The 15,323-nt window shown below is 35.0% G+C and overlaps 3 protein-coding genes across 3 annotated transcripts; 1 reads left to right on the forward strand and 2 right to left on the reverse strand.

Annotated features, from left to right (window-relative positions):
• Positions 1 to 1,837: 1,837 nt before the first annotated feature.
• LOC307155584 (protein C19orf12 homolog) lies at positions 1,838 to 3,462 on the reverse strand (the record flags this gene model as incomplete). The annotated part of the gene is made up of 2 exons (XM_079866335.1): positions 1,838 to 3,196; positions 3,303 to 3,462. 2 exons carry the CDS (start codon positions 3,460 to 3,462, stop codon positions 2,931 to 2,933), a joined length of 426 nt encoding a protein of 141 aa, XP_079722461.1. The 3' UTR covers positions 1,838 to 2,930.
• A 3,107-nt stretch (positions 3,463 to 6,569) lies between these two features.
• LOC307155196 (protein C19orf12 homolog) lies at positions 6,570 to 10,850 on the reverse strand. The gene is made up of 4 exons (XM_079865742.1): positions 10,777 to 10,850; positions 7,923 to 8,087; positions 7,394 to 7,587; positions 6,570 to 7,102 (listed from the first exon to the last, which is right to left on the reverse strand). The coding sequence occupies exons 3-4, from the start codon at positions 7,551 to 7,553 to the stop codon at positions 6,822 to 6,824; spliced, it is 441 nt and encodes a 146-aa protein (XP_079721868.1). The 5' UTR covers positions 7,554 to 7,587; positions 7,923 to 8,087; positions 10,777 to 10,850; the 3' UTR covers positions 6,570 to 6,821.
• LOC307155195 (tumor protein p53-inducible nuclear protein 2) lies at positions 8,471 to 15,289 on the forward strand. The gene is made up of 5 exons (XM_079865741.1): positions 8,471 to 8,547; positions 10,772 to 10,967; positions 12,256 to 12,420; positions 13,634 to 13,769; positions 14,472 to 15,289. The coding sequence occupies exons 3-5, from the start codon at positions 12,291 to 12,293 to the stop codon at positions 14,698 to 14,700; spliced, it is 495 nt and encodes a 164-aa protein (XP_079721867.1). The 5' UTR covers positions 8,471 to 8,547; positions 10,772 to 10,967; positions 12,256 to 12,290; the 3' UTR covers positions 14,701 to 15,289.
• Positions 15,290 to 15,323: the final 34 nt, after the last annotated feature.

Below are 15,323 nucleotides of genomic sequence, written 5' to 3' on the forward strand. Positions count from 1 at the left end.
GAAACAACCAGCAATAGGCCCCAATAGGTCCACCTGTTGGACATAGTAGAAATTACAGCGAACAAAAGGCGTGTGTGTGTGTGTGTGTGTGTGTGTGTGTGTGTGTGTGTGTGTGTGTGTGTGTGCGTGTGTGTGTGTGTGTGTGTAGTCTTCATGTTTTTCTATCCCAGTGGGGAGTGGGGGCTTAAACCTGAATGCACACTGACTCATGGACTCGTGTCACTGCGTGGGGACCTAAATTGAGGTCCCCATGGGTACAAAAGCTTATAAATCATACAGCACAAATTTTTCTTTACTTTTCTTTTTTTTACATGTAAAAAATGCAGAAAGTTTTGTGTGATGGGTAGGTTTAGGGGTCAGGTTAGTGTAAGGGGATAGAAAACAGTTTGAGTATAAAAACCCTATGAAGAGTCCCCACAAAGAAACCGAACCAGACTGTCTGTGTGTGTGTGTGTGTATGTGTGTATGTGTGTGTGTGTGTGTGTGTTTTCATAGAGGTTTAGTCAGCCATTGAAAGACATCTATCCATCCATCAATCCATCCATTCCCCAAACCGCTTGGTCACAGGTAAAGACATTTAGCATTTATATAAAAAAATGACAGATTGACCAAATGTTAGACTTCATCTAAAAAATAAATAAATAAACGAAAAATAACAGACTTTGTTTTCGTTTAGAATTATTTTTGCCCAAGATTATTTTAGATATTGTGGCACTTTGGCTGGTGATTCTATGTTGTTTTGTAGGCATTTTAACAAATAGTTAGGGACATCCACCTATTACAAATATCAGTCTAAGAGATACTGATTTTGAATACATTGGTTTTCCATGGTTATAGCCTATATTACGAAAGTGAAGGTGACATTTGAAGGCCAAGTATGGTACCCCATACTTGGAATTTGTCCTCTGCATTTAATCCAAGTTAGTGAATACACACACCCAGAGAGCGTTGGGCAGCCCAGGATCAATTGGGGGTTAGGTGCCTTGCTCAAGGGCACCTCAGTCATTCCCTGCCCATACTGAGATTCAAACCCTCAACCTTCGAGTTACCAGTCTGACTCTGGATGAGCCAAAAGAAACAAATATCAGTTTTTTTTTATTTTGATGGAATATTTTGCATCTGTCTGGCTTGGGATAAAAAAATACTCGCATTTACACAATCGACATTGTGTATTTCATGCATGTATGTCCATTCAGCAGTGACACCTAAATTACACATTTTGCATTGTGACAATAAATGATCTACATGGTCATGTGTGTATTTACATGATTGTGTATTATTACATGTTTTAGATGCCCATTTCAGATTTGTCAAAAATGTAAACTGTCTGACCTAGGCCTATTGCAAGTTCTACTTTGCCACATCCTTATATAGGCCTAGTGTTTCATCCTTTCCTTGCACGTTGTAACAAATCCTTTCCTCTCTGGTCAAAATGCAGAAGGCCTAAAATTGTACTTATATATATATATATATATATATATATATATATATATATATATATATATATATATATATATATATATATATATATTATATTATATATTATATATATATATATATATATATATATATATATATATATATATATATATATTATAATATTATATTATATATTATATATATATATATATAATTTTTGGGGAGTTTTTTTGTTATTTTATTTATTTTTATTTTTTCTTTACGTGTTACTGTCCTTTTCTCGAGGCAAAGTATTTTTTGATTAAATGCAATACATTTGAATATGTATTCTCTCGTTATTTCATCTGACTCCATAAATGAAAAGGTTTTAATGATATCTGTGCATCATTAAATGTGAGCAAATGTTTGACTATTCTTTTTAACTCTTTAATGAAAATAATGTCAAAGTCAGTTAGAATAATCAAATGTAACAATTTATTATGTCAGGTAAATGTATCATGCCAATTTCATAATCAATTCAAAGATAATCGATACAAAACATCAAATGCTCTGGAATAAAGAGAAGAGATGCAACCCAAGGAGAGAGACCATTTGTCTAGAGAGACCACATTCCTTTGTGTGTCAGTTATCCCTAAACTCTTAAAAACCGTATTACCTTTTGTTTTACTTATTTGGAAATGAGAAATTTGTACCAGTCGCAATGAGACATTTTAAATGATACCAAACATGAAAAATACTCTGTGATAATCATTCACATTAAACCATACATTTTCTTGGGTGAATTCAGGTGATCTGAGCATGAGAGAGGAGGGGGTGAGGGAAGAGGGCATGAAATGTAGATTAGGATGACTCGGAGCTGAGACTTTCGTCTCGATAGAGCACGAGGGCTAGTTCAAATGTTAATTTCCAGAGAGGTCCTTTGTCCTCTCAGGGTCTGGTCGCTCTTCAAACAGACTGTCCGGCATTTTGTAATTTCTCAATTCTTACAATTGTAAATGTGTTCAAAACAACTTCATATCTGTGAGCAGTCTGCACTGTGACTGATTGATTTATATTTGAAAAAACTGAAGAAAAAAACATTGCCCCCATTATATGTTCATTTTAATGGGAATTCCTAGGTGTGTGTGTGTGTGTGTGTGTCATGCCTTCATTTGTGTATGTGTTTATTCTGGATTGTGCCAGATTCTTTATATTTCTTTTGACAAAAAAACAAAAAAAAAAAAAACAGTCCACACATTCCATTAATTCTAATGGAGGTCAAATTGACCCACGAAGGAAAGATAAATAATTGCTCTTTTTTATTATTATTTAAACCACGCAAACTCCTTGAATCCAGTAAATGTTCTGTGTGTATTCCAAGTTCAATTGTAACAAAGCTCCTAAGGTCTTGACCACTCCCATGAACACTCAATGTTTAAATACAAAATATATATATATAATAATTTTTGGTCAAAATGACCTGAGGGAAGGCTGAGGGTTAAAATTTGACATGTGACATTCACCCTCAGTGTTCAATCTTCATACGTCACATCAGCTTTGAGCTGGGTTTTAGTGTAATTGAGTATAGCAGCCAGGACCTGCTCATGTAGAGCGGTATTCCCATTAACTAGAGCTATTAACTGAGGGAGGTCAGTCCATTTCAGTGTACCCATTACTGACATGATATCAGAGTACAGTTTCTCCTGCTGTGTAGGAGCCAACTCCATGATGATCTCAGGAAGTGGCTTGAACTGGCCACTGGTCATCCATCCTCCCAGCGCACCTCCCAAAGCAGCACCTGTAAGCAATATACATAAATAAAACCAATCTATAGCACCATCTTGTGGTTAATAAGTGAACTAGACGACGTTTGAGGATAGCAAGAAATCACGGATAGACATTACCAACAGCTATTCCAACTGGACCTCCGATCAGACCTCCTACAAAAGCACCTCCACCAGCAACTGCGGCTCCTTTCGCTGAGCTCTTAAATGCTGCTTTTATCTTCTTATTTGCGGAGATTTCACAGCAGAGTTTCATAATATCATCTTTTCGATTTGCCATTTTGAAGTGCTGAAAATATCAATAAACAACGATGCACACATGTATAAAGGAAGAGGAAAAATTGCAAACGACACACAAACTTATTTAATCATTTCCGCTATTTTTGAGGCCTCGCTACTTTTCATGTTTGAGAAAATAGGATCGACGCACTGCAATTTAAAAAAAGTCTCTGCTCTCTAGCTACTTTATAAACTAGGACTACATATATGAATTTACTCAAACGAGGCTTTGCAGTTCTTACCTTAGTGTCTTTCTTTCAACTCGAGCAGGTTTTAATGGTAAAGTTACTTTCGGTATCACATTCATGAATGCCTATTTAAATGCACTTCCGCGCTCTGCTCAGCTTATAAGCCTATACCTATTGTCTCTGCGCTTTACATTCGACTGTGGTTGACTAGTCAGATGGACACACTTAAAATAGGCTACGTGTCACATACGGTAATCTATTTAATTGATTTCAGGTCGTTGTAGTACAAAAATAAATTAATTATTAAATAAATAGCCTAATAAATGTTAACATTCTGTAAAATTGTGACACCCAAGAAGTAGAAACATTGCAGGAAAGATAAGTAGGCTGACACTAAGTTAAAAGTAAAAGTAAAAATGTTTGCATTCGTCAAGCTGAGTCATTCAAACCTTGGCTGATGCATGTGGATAATTATATTTTACATTTTCAGCCAAGGTTTGAATAGCAGTCAGAAGTTTGGAAACATTACTATTTTTAATTTTGAAAGCAGTCTCTTATATGCTCATGAAGCCTGCATTTATTTGATCAAAATACAGAAAAATAATAGTAATATTGTGAAATATTAAAATAATGGCTTTCTATTTTAATTTGCTTACAATATAATTTATGATGCAAAGCTGAATTTTTATTACTCCAGTCTTCAGTGTCACATGATCCTTCAGAAATCATTATAATATACTGATTCACTATCAATGTTGCAAACAGTTGTGCTGCTTAATATTTGTATTATTTTTATAACATTTTAATTTTATATGGCATTTATTTTTTGGCAAAAAAAAAAACAAAAAACAGCATCTATTTAAAATATGAATCTTTTGTAACAATATACACTAGGCTACCGTTCAAAAGTTTGGGGTCAGTACTGCCGCACTAAGGCAAAAGGTCGTAACTTCAATTTTTGGCGAAAATGAGTTATTGTAATTTTTAGGACAATAAACATAAGTTTTATCATGTAGACAAACATCAAGTTTCAATTCGATTGTTTTTTGGGTGGAATAAGATTATGTTTTTGCCGTAACTTCAAAAAGCCAAGGGGAAACTATGGTAGAAGCCCGTAACGTCAGTTACGGCTTTATGCCTGCGTTTCTCGCTGCTCCTGAACACTCGAATGAAGTTACGGGTGCGCTGCCGTGAAGTTACGGCACTCTGCCTTGTTCTAACCGACCATCAAAGTATTGCCGCGCTGGAGTTACGGGGTTATGATGTAGCAATTAAATCACCTCAGACACACACGTACATTTTTCACAGTGATTGCTTTTGTTAGGTTTGAAGAATGGCATACTCTCGGGGGAAAATGAATGGTGGAGATGGCTTTGAATCTTTAACATCCAATAATAGCTAGCGGTAGCCTTAAGCTAGCGATACTACTTCACAAACTAGACAAACACTTTTCGAGCCATAATCAACAATTTATCCAGTAACAAGCGCTGAATAGAGCAGGCTTGTATGATATCACAGCCCGTAATACAAAGCTACATGTACAACTGAAATAAAATATGCTTCATAGCTAGCTCTCGCCTGCCAATGACAGTCCACTGACTGAAAACTACGCGAGTTGGTTGGTTGGAGCCGCAACGACACACCCATTATACACCAGCAACAGGAATAATTTAGAGCCTACCTTTTGTTGAACCTTGGTTTAAATCCATGTCAAACAACCGACGAGAAGGCAAATCCATTACATCCACCACGAGTTTTTAAAACTTGCTACCGGCTTTAAAACTGAAGTGTGTGTGTGTGTGTGTGTGCGCGCGTGCGTGCGTGAGAAAGAGAGAGAGAGAGGCGCGGACGCTGTTCGACACACACACACACACACACACACACACACACACACACACACACACACACACACACACACACTTCAGTTTTAGAGTCAGTTTTTTTTTTAAAAAACTTTAAATGTTCCACATAGTGATGTTAATCAACTTTGTTTTATGAAATTCATGTTAATTAAAACCATTCATACTTTTCCAACTATTCTCACTACTTTAACTTCTTGTTGATACATGTAAAGCCATTTTTATCATAGTGAGTCCAATTTTAATATTGCTTACATTTTAAGCATAACATTGGCTATAAAATAGAAGTTAAGGTCTTTTGCCTTGGTATGACCGATTGTCATTTTGTGGGCAATGCTAAGGCAGAATACAGTAACTTCCGAAAAAGGGTCAAAGGTCAAATTTGAGTTCAACATTTTTTTGTAGATGGGTTAATAAAGGTATACACTACAACATGTGAAAATTACAATATTATACCTATAACTCAATTGCCAGGACATTAAGATAACTTTAAAGTCATTTTTCTCAGTTTCACACTCTGGTGAGTTAAGGTCTTTTGCCTTAGTAGGGCAGAGTAGTTCTTTCTTTTTTTGAAAGAAATTAATACTTTTATTCAGCAAGGATCTGTTAAATTGATAAAAAGTGAGAGTAAAGATTTATATTGTTAGAAAATATTTCTACTTTGATTTATTATACTATTATTCTGTTCTTTTTATCTTTTTATTCATCAAGTGAATCCAGCATTGCATCAAAGAAATACATTACATTTTAAAGTATATTAAAATAGAAAACCATTATTTTAAATTGTATTAAAATTTCACAATATTACTGTTTTTTTTTTTTTCAGAATATTTTTTGATCAAATAAATGCTGGCTTGATGAGCATTAGATACTTCTTTCAAAAACATAAAAAATAGTTGTCAAACTATTATTACTATTAACTAATACGTTTCAAAATTTTGACCGGTACTGTATATATATGTTAGAAATAAAAGTTTATTGGTTTAAACTCCATATAATTTACTAATGATATAAAATATAATTAGTAAAACATAAAATGAATAAAATAAGAATCCATCCCAAAGATGAGATATATATTTATTAGAGAATATATTTAGCCACAGAAACGTTACATGCGCTTTATTAGAGTAACCTGCATTATACAGAAATAGCTAATGGTTTAAATGGCACTGGTATAGAAAGAGAGAAGAAGAAGATTAAGAGGAGCCTGAACAGGAGTTGCAGAAAAACATGAACATGAGTACAAAAGCAACAGGATTATATCAAATACATAACCAAACATGACCAGGACTTGGAAACCCTGGCTGTTGACATTAACCCTTTAGTGGTAATTTTTCATACTGCACTTCGGCCTTGAGCTCTTTCGTGGCATAATAGAGTATAGCAGCAAACACTCGTTCTTGCAGAGTGGCACTGCCCATAACCACAGCAATGAGGCTAGTGACGTCTGTCCAGTCCAGTGTGCCCAGTGCAGCCATGACGTCAGAGTACAGTTTCTCCCTATATTTAGGAGGCAGCTCCATGATGATCTCAGGAAGAGGTTTGAACTGACCACTGGTCATCCAAGTTCCCATGAGACCTCCCAAAGTACCACCTAGAGTAATATATCAACAGATTCATACGCAGAATATAATATTAAAGCTCTACTTATAAAGCTTAATAATAGTGTTAAACTTAAAAAAAATTAGGGCTATCAATTAATCTTGTGTTTATAACATATGTCTATAACATAGGCCTATGTGTTTTTAACTATGTTTTGGAGTTGATGGTGTCGCCTGAAAGGGCAGCGAGAAAAAAAGATCAATTCAAGATATTATAACACCACCCTATGATGAAAGTAGATGAAAGTTCGTGGATTGCATGGGAAACAGAGGCATGATCCTACCAACAGCTATACCGGCCGGGCCTCCAACCATTCCCCCGACAAAAGCCCCTCCACCAGCCGCTGCAGCTCCCTTTCCAGAGCTCTTCACCGCTGCTTTCATCTCCCTGCTGGCCGAGACCTCACAGCAAAGCTGCATAACGTCATCCACTCGCCCGCTCATGCTGATGATGTCAACAGAAAAATAATAATTCCCCCTTAAATGAGAAGAGTTGAAACACATTTCAAATGATTTCATGATAGCAAATATTATTACAGACAGTACTACATATTTATATTTCACAATCTGCAATTGAATAATGGGAAAATAATAGATTACTCTTAGGACAATTGTGAGATATTTGACATTATGGATTACACAATATTATCTTTAAAATCTAAAATAATTATTAAAATGTCATTTTAAAACAAAACAAAGTCTATTTCATTGACTATATACTGTTATCATTTTGACACTTAGGATACGTAATGTGGATTAATATGATAACAAAAATTGAACTGCATTAATGCAACTCGATTTTAAAGAGCTTACCTTTAGTTCTTTAAAGAGGAGCTGTAGCAGACGCCTGTTACAGTCACTTTGGGTGAAATCAGAGTGGGATTGCTCAAGTTACTTGCACAATTCTGCAGTCTGCTCATCTGATGTGGAGCCGAGGCGACTGCCTTCCTCTCGCTTTAATTTGTGTTATCATTATCTCTATGACAATATCAATATGAAAACACGACACATGAGGCATCTCACACTAAGATTGCAACATCCTATAAATTAGTTTATGCATTTACTCTTCAAGATCCAGTCAGATTACTGCAGGCCTACACTCTAAAAACTAATTCAGAGGACCTTTAGTCATTACTTAAATATATATATTGTTGTGAAATAAAAAATCAAGTTCTGAGATACTGTTAGACTTTTTACTTGTAATTGTTATTTTATTGAGCTGGGATGACACACAAATTATGCCTATTGATTAAACATACTATCATGACTTGTCAGAGTTTAACATTTTCAGTTGATCAAAAATTAATTTAATTTTAAGTTCTGTTAATGTAAAAAACAATTTGATGACGTGTAAACGGTCCACAGTTTCCGTGCGCATGTTTAAGGCCAGACGAGTGTGGCCACAGCTGAAACTCGCTGAAGCGTAATGTGGTGAATGGTAAGTAATTTTATGCTTACACATATTCGCATTCGCTCAGGATTCTGTTGGTGATAGCCTACTGTAACCGAATACCGAAATCTGGAAGTCCTTACTCTGAAATTTGAGCAGTGTTGATAGTAGGCTATACGTTAGTCTGTGTGCCGAGGTAAAGTTGGCTAGTAGCTACGCTATTTGTTCAGATACTTTGCTCAAAACAAGTCGGAGTTATGTAGGGCCCTATGAATTCCGTTTTAGTTTTCCAAATTTCGTTTTTATTGTTTACAATTGTGACAGGCGCCCGCGCATTTTACTGAGAGAACGAGCAGAGAGAGAGAGAGAGAGACCCTCCTCCGGCCGCGCGCGCTCTCTCACAGTCTTCAAACTGTCTTGTTCTCCCTCCCTTCCTCGCGCATATTAACGTTAATCAAAACTGATATTACCATCAAAATCAACAGAGAATTGACACGATGGTAATAGGTCGGAAGACCGAAGTTTCACGTGAAGCATTCAGAGATGTTTTCCCCTTAGCTACCGCTGGGTGTTAATTGTACTAAAATAACGTTGCCTTATCTTCTCTGAAAAGCGTTCCGCACATTCAGCTGACATAAACCACACTTTAAATAAACGAACGAAACCTATCCAGTGATAGAATGTTTTCTGTGTTCCTGTCCAATGACAGTGTAGTGACCATACATTTCAATTGAATGTTTGATTTGAAGTGATAAGTCGGCTATAGGTTGATTTCTAAGAAAATGTATGCTTTACGTTGTATTAGAAAGGACATGGTAATACAGTTCATTTAAATCTTTTGAAAGGGAAATATATTAAAAGATGAATGTTACATGGATGTTTAAAAGAGTAATCAACTTCAAATAAAAACAAAAGGGCTCAACTTAACTCTTGCAGAGATCAACTTAATTATTAAGTTCATGTTACTTAGAAATGTGTTTTATTGTGGCCAAAAAAACTGCTTCACCTAACTTAAAACATTATGTTGGATCAACTTAATTACTTGCATTCATGTTGAAAATTATTAAGTTCGTGTTACTTAGAAATGCGTTTTATTGTGGCCAAAAAAAAGTAATTAACCATACTTAAAACATCGCTTTGAATTAATGTAATTCTGCCAGCAGTCTTAACATAAAAATTCTAGTGGAAAACGTTAACATATTTTTTTTTGTTGACCCAATGTTTTATTTTTTAGAGTGTATATAGCCTAAATCATTTGAAAATATAATGTTTATCATAAGGTGGGTCTTTTCTGACATTTTGAGATTACATAAATGAGTAAAATAAGGAACTAATTGGCTCAGGTTATTCAAAACTGTCCCATACTGTTTTAACCTCCCACATTAAAGGGACAGTTCACCCTAAAATTCTGTCATCATGATTTTCTCACCCTCAATTTGTTCCAAACATGTAATGAGTTCCTTTCTGTTAACACAGAAGATATTTTAAAGAGTGTTAGTAACCAGACAGTTGACGGCACCCACTGACTTCCAGTATATTTTTAGAAGTCAATGGGAGCTGTCAACTCTCTGGTTAACATTATTCTTCTAAATATAATCTTTTGTGTTCAACAGAACAAAGAAACTCATACAGATTTGGCACAACTTTTAGGTGAGCAAATGATGACAGAATTTTCAATTTTTGGTGAACTATCGCTTTAAGTCACACTATACCACCTTTCAAAGAGATTGTTAAAAACATAGTTTGTTTGAACAACTTCTGTCCCCTTGAAGGGGGGTATAGTGTGACTTAAAGCGATAGTTCACAAACAATAAAATAAATAACAGGAGCAAAAGGATGATGCAATAAAGTAAAACTAGTTAATCAAAAACATTCAAAATAAAATGGGAATTTTGAAATTAAATGGGGATTGGTGATGGGGATTGCATAATAATTTTGAACAAGCAAATTATCACAATAAATGAATGCACTAATCTCTGTGTTTTCAGTTAGTTGGTTAAAAAAACTGCTCTTAGGCTACTTGACACTAATTTACAGGAATATTAGATTAGTTGAGACAGCGCTAAAGAAAAAGAGTAACAGACTTGTGCATTTCACTTGTGTTTTATATGATCAGTCGATTTGACATGTGAGCAGTTAGGAGATAAAAATCTTCCAATCAGCGTCTGCGGCTTTGAATATATGCATGTTTTTCTATAGTATTGTATATGAAAGCCTATCTGTGTGAACACCTGTGAGACTTCCGATGTAAACAAGAACGAATGTCATGTAGCTTACGAATGCAGTTGACGCCCCGCCTCATGGGTGGAGCTTGTTGACGTCAGGTCGAGTACAGTCAATAACAAGGGGGAGGAGCCTCGGGCACATAAACAAGTCCACACTGTACACCGACGGCAGCGACAACAACACAATTTAGATCAAGCAGAGGCATTGAAGCTGCAAAAACGACTTTTCTGACAGCCAATAAGGTGGGCAAAACTAAACGTTGTTATTCAGTTTTACCGCATCTTTTTGAAATGTCAAATTTGTGAATGTGTTTTGTTTCTTCGTAGTCTATAGATAACTTAAGCTAATTGTTTTGTAGGCTGTTTAAACACTCAAATCTATTTAGACAGTTTATTAGTTTATCCCTTGAAAATGTCTGAAAGAGAATAGAATAACTTATATAACCTATACAAAAAAGCAGTTTGCATATTATTATTTTGTTGTTCCTTTATATCATTAGTTTCTTCGATAATCCGAAGAAACAATAATTGTTGTTATTATTGTTGTGTTTATGGTAGAGCTACTTCAGTTGCTTTAAAAAAATGTACAGTACATTCAGTGCTTGACTGTTAAGTCTAGATGCTTTACATGGTCAGGGCTACAGCTGATCACTCCTTCCTGTCCCACACTGACGTATATTAGGGATAATTTTAGTATATTCAAAAATAAACATAACAGTGTTGAAAGTAGGCTAGCTTTAACTGATATCAACTATCAATACACATAGTAAAGTCGTAAAAAATAAACATTATTACTAGCATAAATAAACCAGCTTCCTTTTCTTTGGAAAGAGTTAAAAATAATTTAATTGTTTAATTGTCAAACAAAAATAATCATCACTAATATTTCATATAACGTTTAACTGTGGCCTATTTAAAATGGAGCTACAAATAAATACAATTTTTGAAATGTTATGCTGTTGTGTACAAACAAGTTATTTTTGTAATGAGGATGCAATTCAAACCTGTAGAAAAAAATATCAGTTCTGCGTCTGTACAGTGGGCTCTCAGAATTCAGTTTGCAATTTATTTATTAATTTGCCTTTAGCAGAGTAGGCCGACATGCCTGGACATATCTGATCCTGTACAAGAATCTATTGATGATCTGAATCATATATGAATTTAGTAAAAAAATAAATAAATAAAGAAGCTAAATTTAGAAAATAATTCCAGACAGTGTTAAAAATAAGTGATCTGTGTAAAGGAACACCATGTCTCAGTTCAACCAGCTGGTACATATCAAGTACATCAGCTGCACCAGGCTAGCAGAACATGACCTTACATTTATTGTTACATAAGGCTGTCTAAATTGACACCTGAAACATTCTGCACGTTATTTTCCACCAACAGCTTATATAAACAGCAACAGCAGATATTTGCATGCTAAATATGCTCATTACTAAATCTTTTAGGATTGCAAAGGGAAAATATTGCAATGGAGGTCGATTCCTCTAGAGGGCAACATAACTCTTTATTGATTTTTTTTTAACAGGTAGCAGTCTGGCTAAGGCTAAGCCATAACAGAAAATGATCAGCAGAATCCTTGCACAGCTGGTGGGAAGAGAAGAGAAGGACTGTGATGTTGCAGAGGAAACTGATAACTGTGCAAACCTTCTTGAGTTTGATGATGGAGAATGGGTTATCATAAAGATACATGGTAACCAATTATTGATAAAAGTGAACTTTTGTCAGTTCAGTAGCCTAACCCTTCTATTGATGTTTATAGTAATCACATCTTATAATGCTTAAAGTGTGAGAGTCATTACTTATATTTCTAGTTATACCAGTGGTTCTCAACCATGGGGCCGGGGCCCATAGCAAGCCTCAACAAACTTCCAAGGGGGCCTTAAGATGACTTTATAATTTAAAATAAGACAAAACGAGCATTAAAATAAGCTAAAGCAATTAAAAAACTAAATATTTCTTAGTAGTTTGTTTATTTTTATGTGGATGGGGGACCTTGAAGTCAAAAAGGTTGAGATCCACTGTAATAAACGATAGAGACTGGGGCAGTTCACTGAACACACATTGACCTTTTGTAACATTTTAAAAGCATGTCATGTTGTCGCAGTGTATGGGGTAAACTGTCAAAGAAGCAATTGGCCATTATACAGCCTATTTGAAATATTCAGCATAATTAAAACAGTAAAACAATTATGAAACAAAACAATTCATGAAAAATGCAAACGTTAACATTAGTCAAGATAAATTGTAATAAATAAATTATATAAATGTGTAATGTTTAAAAAACGTGACAAATAAATACCATTGTACAGAGCAGTTAGGGTCAGTTCAGTTTCAATTAAAATCAACCTTCATTATCTTGAATGCATGCTAGTGTGGTTGTATTGTGTTCAGTTCTTTATCCAACAGCTATAGCAAAAATGTATAGAAATGTTCATAATAAATTCCACTGACAGAGACTTATAGGCCTGGTTTCACAGACAGGGCTTAGATTAAACCAGGATTAGACCTTAGTAAAATTAGGACATTTAAGTAGCTTTTATTAAAGTGCCTTAGAAAAAAACATTACTGGTGTGCATCTCGAGACAAAACAATGGCACTGACACATTTTGAGACATGACCTCAGTTAAGACAGCTGAAACATGCATTTTAGTTTGAGACTAGGCTTAAGCCTTGTCCGTGAAACCGAAGGATAGTTACTGAGATATCATCTTTGTGGCAAACATCCCTGTGAGACAACTATAGCCTCAGTATCCCTTATTGTATAGGTTACTCATTGGGCCTGTGCAAGAAAAGAAAAGAAAAATTAGCCCCATGAATTTAGGTGCCGACAACTGCTTTGAATCATGCCTAATTGGATCATTAGTAATGTTGTTGACTTAAAGTAATTTATGCTTCCTGTGCAGAGAATCAGTCACTTGGCTCAGCTGACACAAACATTCTCGAGAACCTGTTAATCGAGCACCCCAGCATGTCCGTGTACCAGATGAGGCCCGATCAGGGAGACCTCGGTTCGGATGAAGAAACAGAGGATGTGGCTAGGTAAGTTTAAAGACAATTAGGCATTTTCAGCTAGAATCATTTATTCAGCTAGAATCGAGCTAATATTGATTATTTAAGCTACTCAACATGTTAGGTGTTTAATAGTCGATAAGATTTGTAATGCTGCACTTATTAGATCAAAAATACAGTTAAACAGTAATATAGTGCACTTTATTTTACAGTGCACACACTTTCAATGCACTTACAGTGTACTTACCCACAGTGTAAGGTAACACTTTAGGGGTTATAACCTTTACTACAGTAAGTACATAATATGTTGTGAAACAGAACTGTAAAATAAAGAGTTACCAATGTTGTGAAATATTAGTACAATTTAAAAGAATCGTTTTCTATTTTAATATATTTTAAAATGTAATTTATTCCTGTGATGAAGTTGAATTTTCAGCATCATCATTACTCCAGTCTTCAGCGTCACATGATCCTTCAGAAATCATTCTAATATGCTGATTTGCTGCTCAAAAACATTTATCATTATCAATGTTGAAAATGTTTGCTGCTTAATATTATAATATAAACCAAATTATTATTATTTTTTTATATATATATATATATATATATATATATATATATATATATATATAAAGAAACCACGTCCATTGATGTCACATGGACATGTAACCTATATTCTCAAGTTGTAACTGTGGTTATGTTGGCTTGTGATTTGTCAATCTACCCCTTTAGGCCAGTGCCAGTCAGCCGTCACGTTTCTTGGCGGTTAGCAGCATGGGGCAGCCCCTTACCCTGCAGCACCATTCTGCTCTCAGTGCAGCGTGCCAGAATCTATAATGAGCACAGGAAGCTGACCCGCGGCGCCCTCAACAGGCAAAACCTCGCAAGAACACGCTATTCACCTTCTGAGCGCCGTTATGGCTACTTCAAACAGCCCGCTCAGCGCCTGTACAACAACTGAGAAAGATCAATTGCATCTGAAACCACTGAACAGGATTTGATGAGTGAATAGTGGTTTAAGGGGGTATGTTTGCAAATGATGACATGAAACCATTCCCCTGTAAGACTAGGATGGATTAAGAAAAATGTTTTATTACATGCAGTGTGGTATTATTATCTTCAGGAAGAATTCTCACTGACAGTGTGACACTGAAATAACTCTGAAAAGCATAGGTTACAAAATTACAAGTAATCTGCATTATTAGTCCTTTAAAGTTTTTAAGCTATGTAATGATGTTTGAGTGCTTCTATTTTAGCTTTGCTGTGACTGGAGCATGTATATTAAAAGAAAGAAGAAAAAAAACATTGTTTGAAAACAATTCAGTGTTGAAGATTGTACTGTACAAGGCAATGCATTTTTTCATCAAGTATTAAAGTGAAATTGTATCTTAATGTTACTCACATGACAAAGCGATATGTTGTGATTTACTGTGATTATTTGACTTTGTATATTTAAATGCCGTTTTGGTGTTGTTTTTTTATCTTCATGAATATATATATATGATAAAACTTTTTAAAAAGTGAAAAATAAATACTGTATCTTCACAATTGCTCTTATTTTTTATTTTTTTTTGGTGCCATTTT

Source organism: Squalius cephalus, assembly GCF_949319135.1.
Source record: "Squalius cephalus genome assembly, chromosome: 3".
Taxonomy (NCBI): domain Eukaryota; kingdom Metazoa; phylum Chordata; class Actinopteri; order Cypriniformes; family Leuciscidae; genus Squalius; species Squalius cephalus.

Coding starts and splice junctions, on each gene's coding strand:
- LOC307155196 (XM_079865742.1), bottom strand. CDS start 7,553: ATGAGCGGGCGAGTGGATGACGTTATGCAGCTTTGCTGTGAGGTCTCG. Junction 7,103..7,393: donor CCCGGCCGGTATAGCTGTTG/GTAGGATCATGC, acceptor ATATTACTCTAG/GTGGTACTTTGGGAGGTCTC.
- LOC307155195 (XM_079865741.1), top strand. CDS start 12,291: ATGATCAGCAGAATCCTTGCACAGCTGGTGGGAAGAGAAGAGAAGGAC. Junction 12,421..13,633: donor GGTTATCATAAAGATACATG/GTAACCAATTAT, acceptor CTTCCTGTGCAG/AGAATCAGTCACTTGGCTCA. Junction 13,770..14,471: donor GAAACAGAGGATGTGGCTAG/GTAAGTTTAAAG, acceptor CTACCCCTTTAG/GCCAGTGCCAGTCAGCCGTC.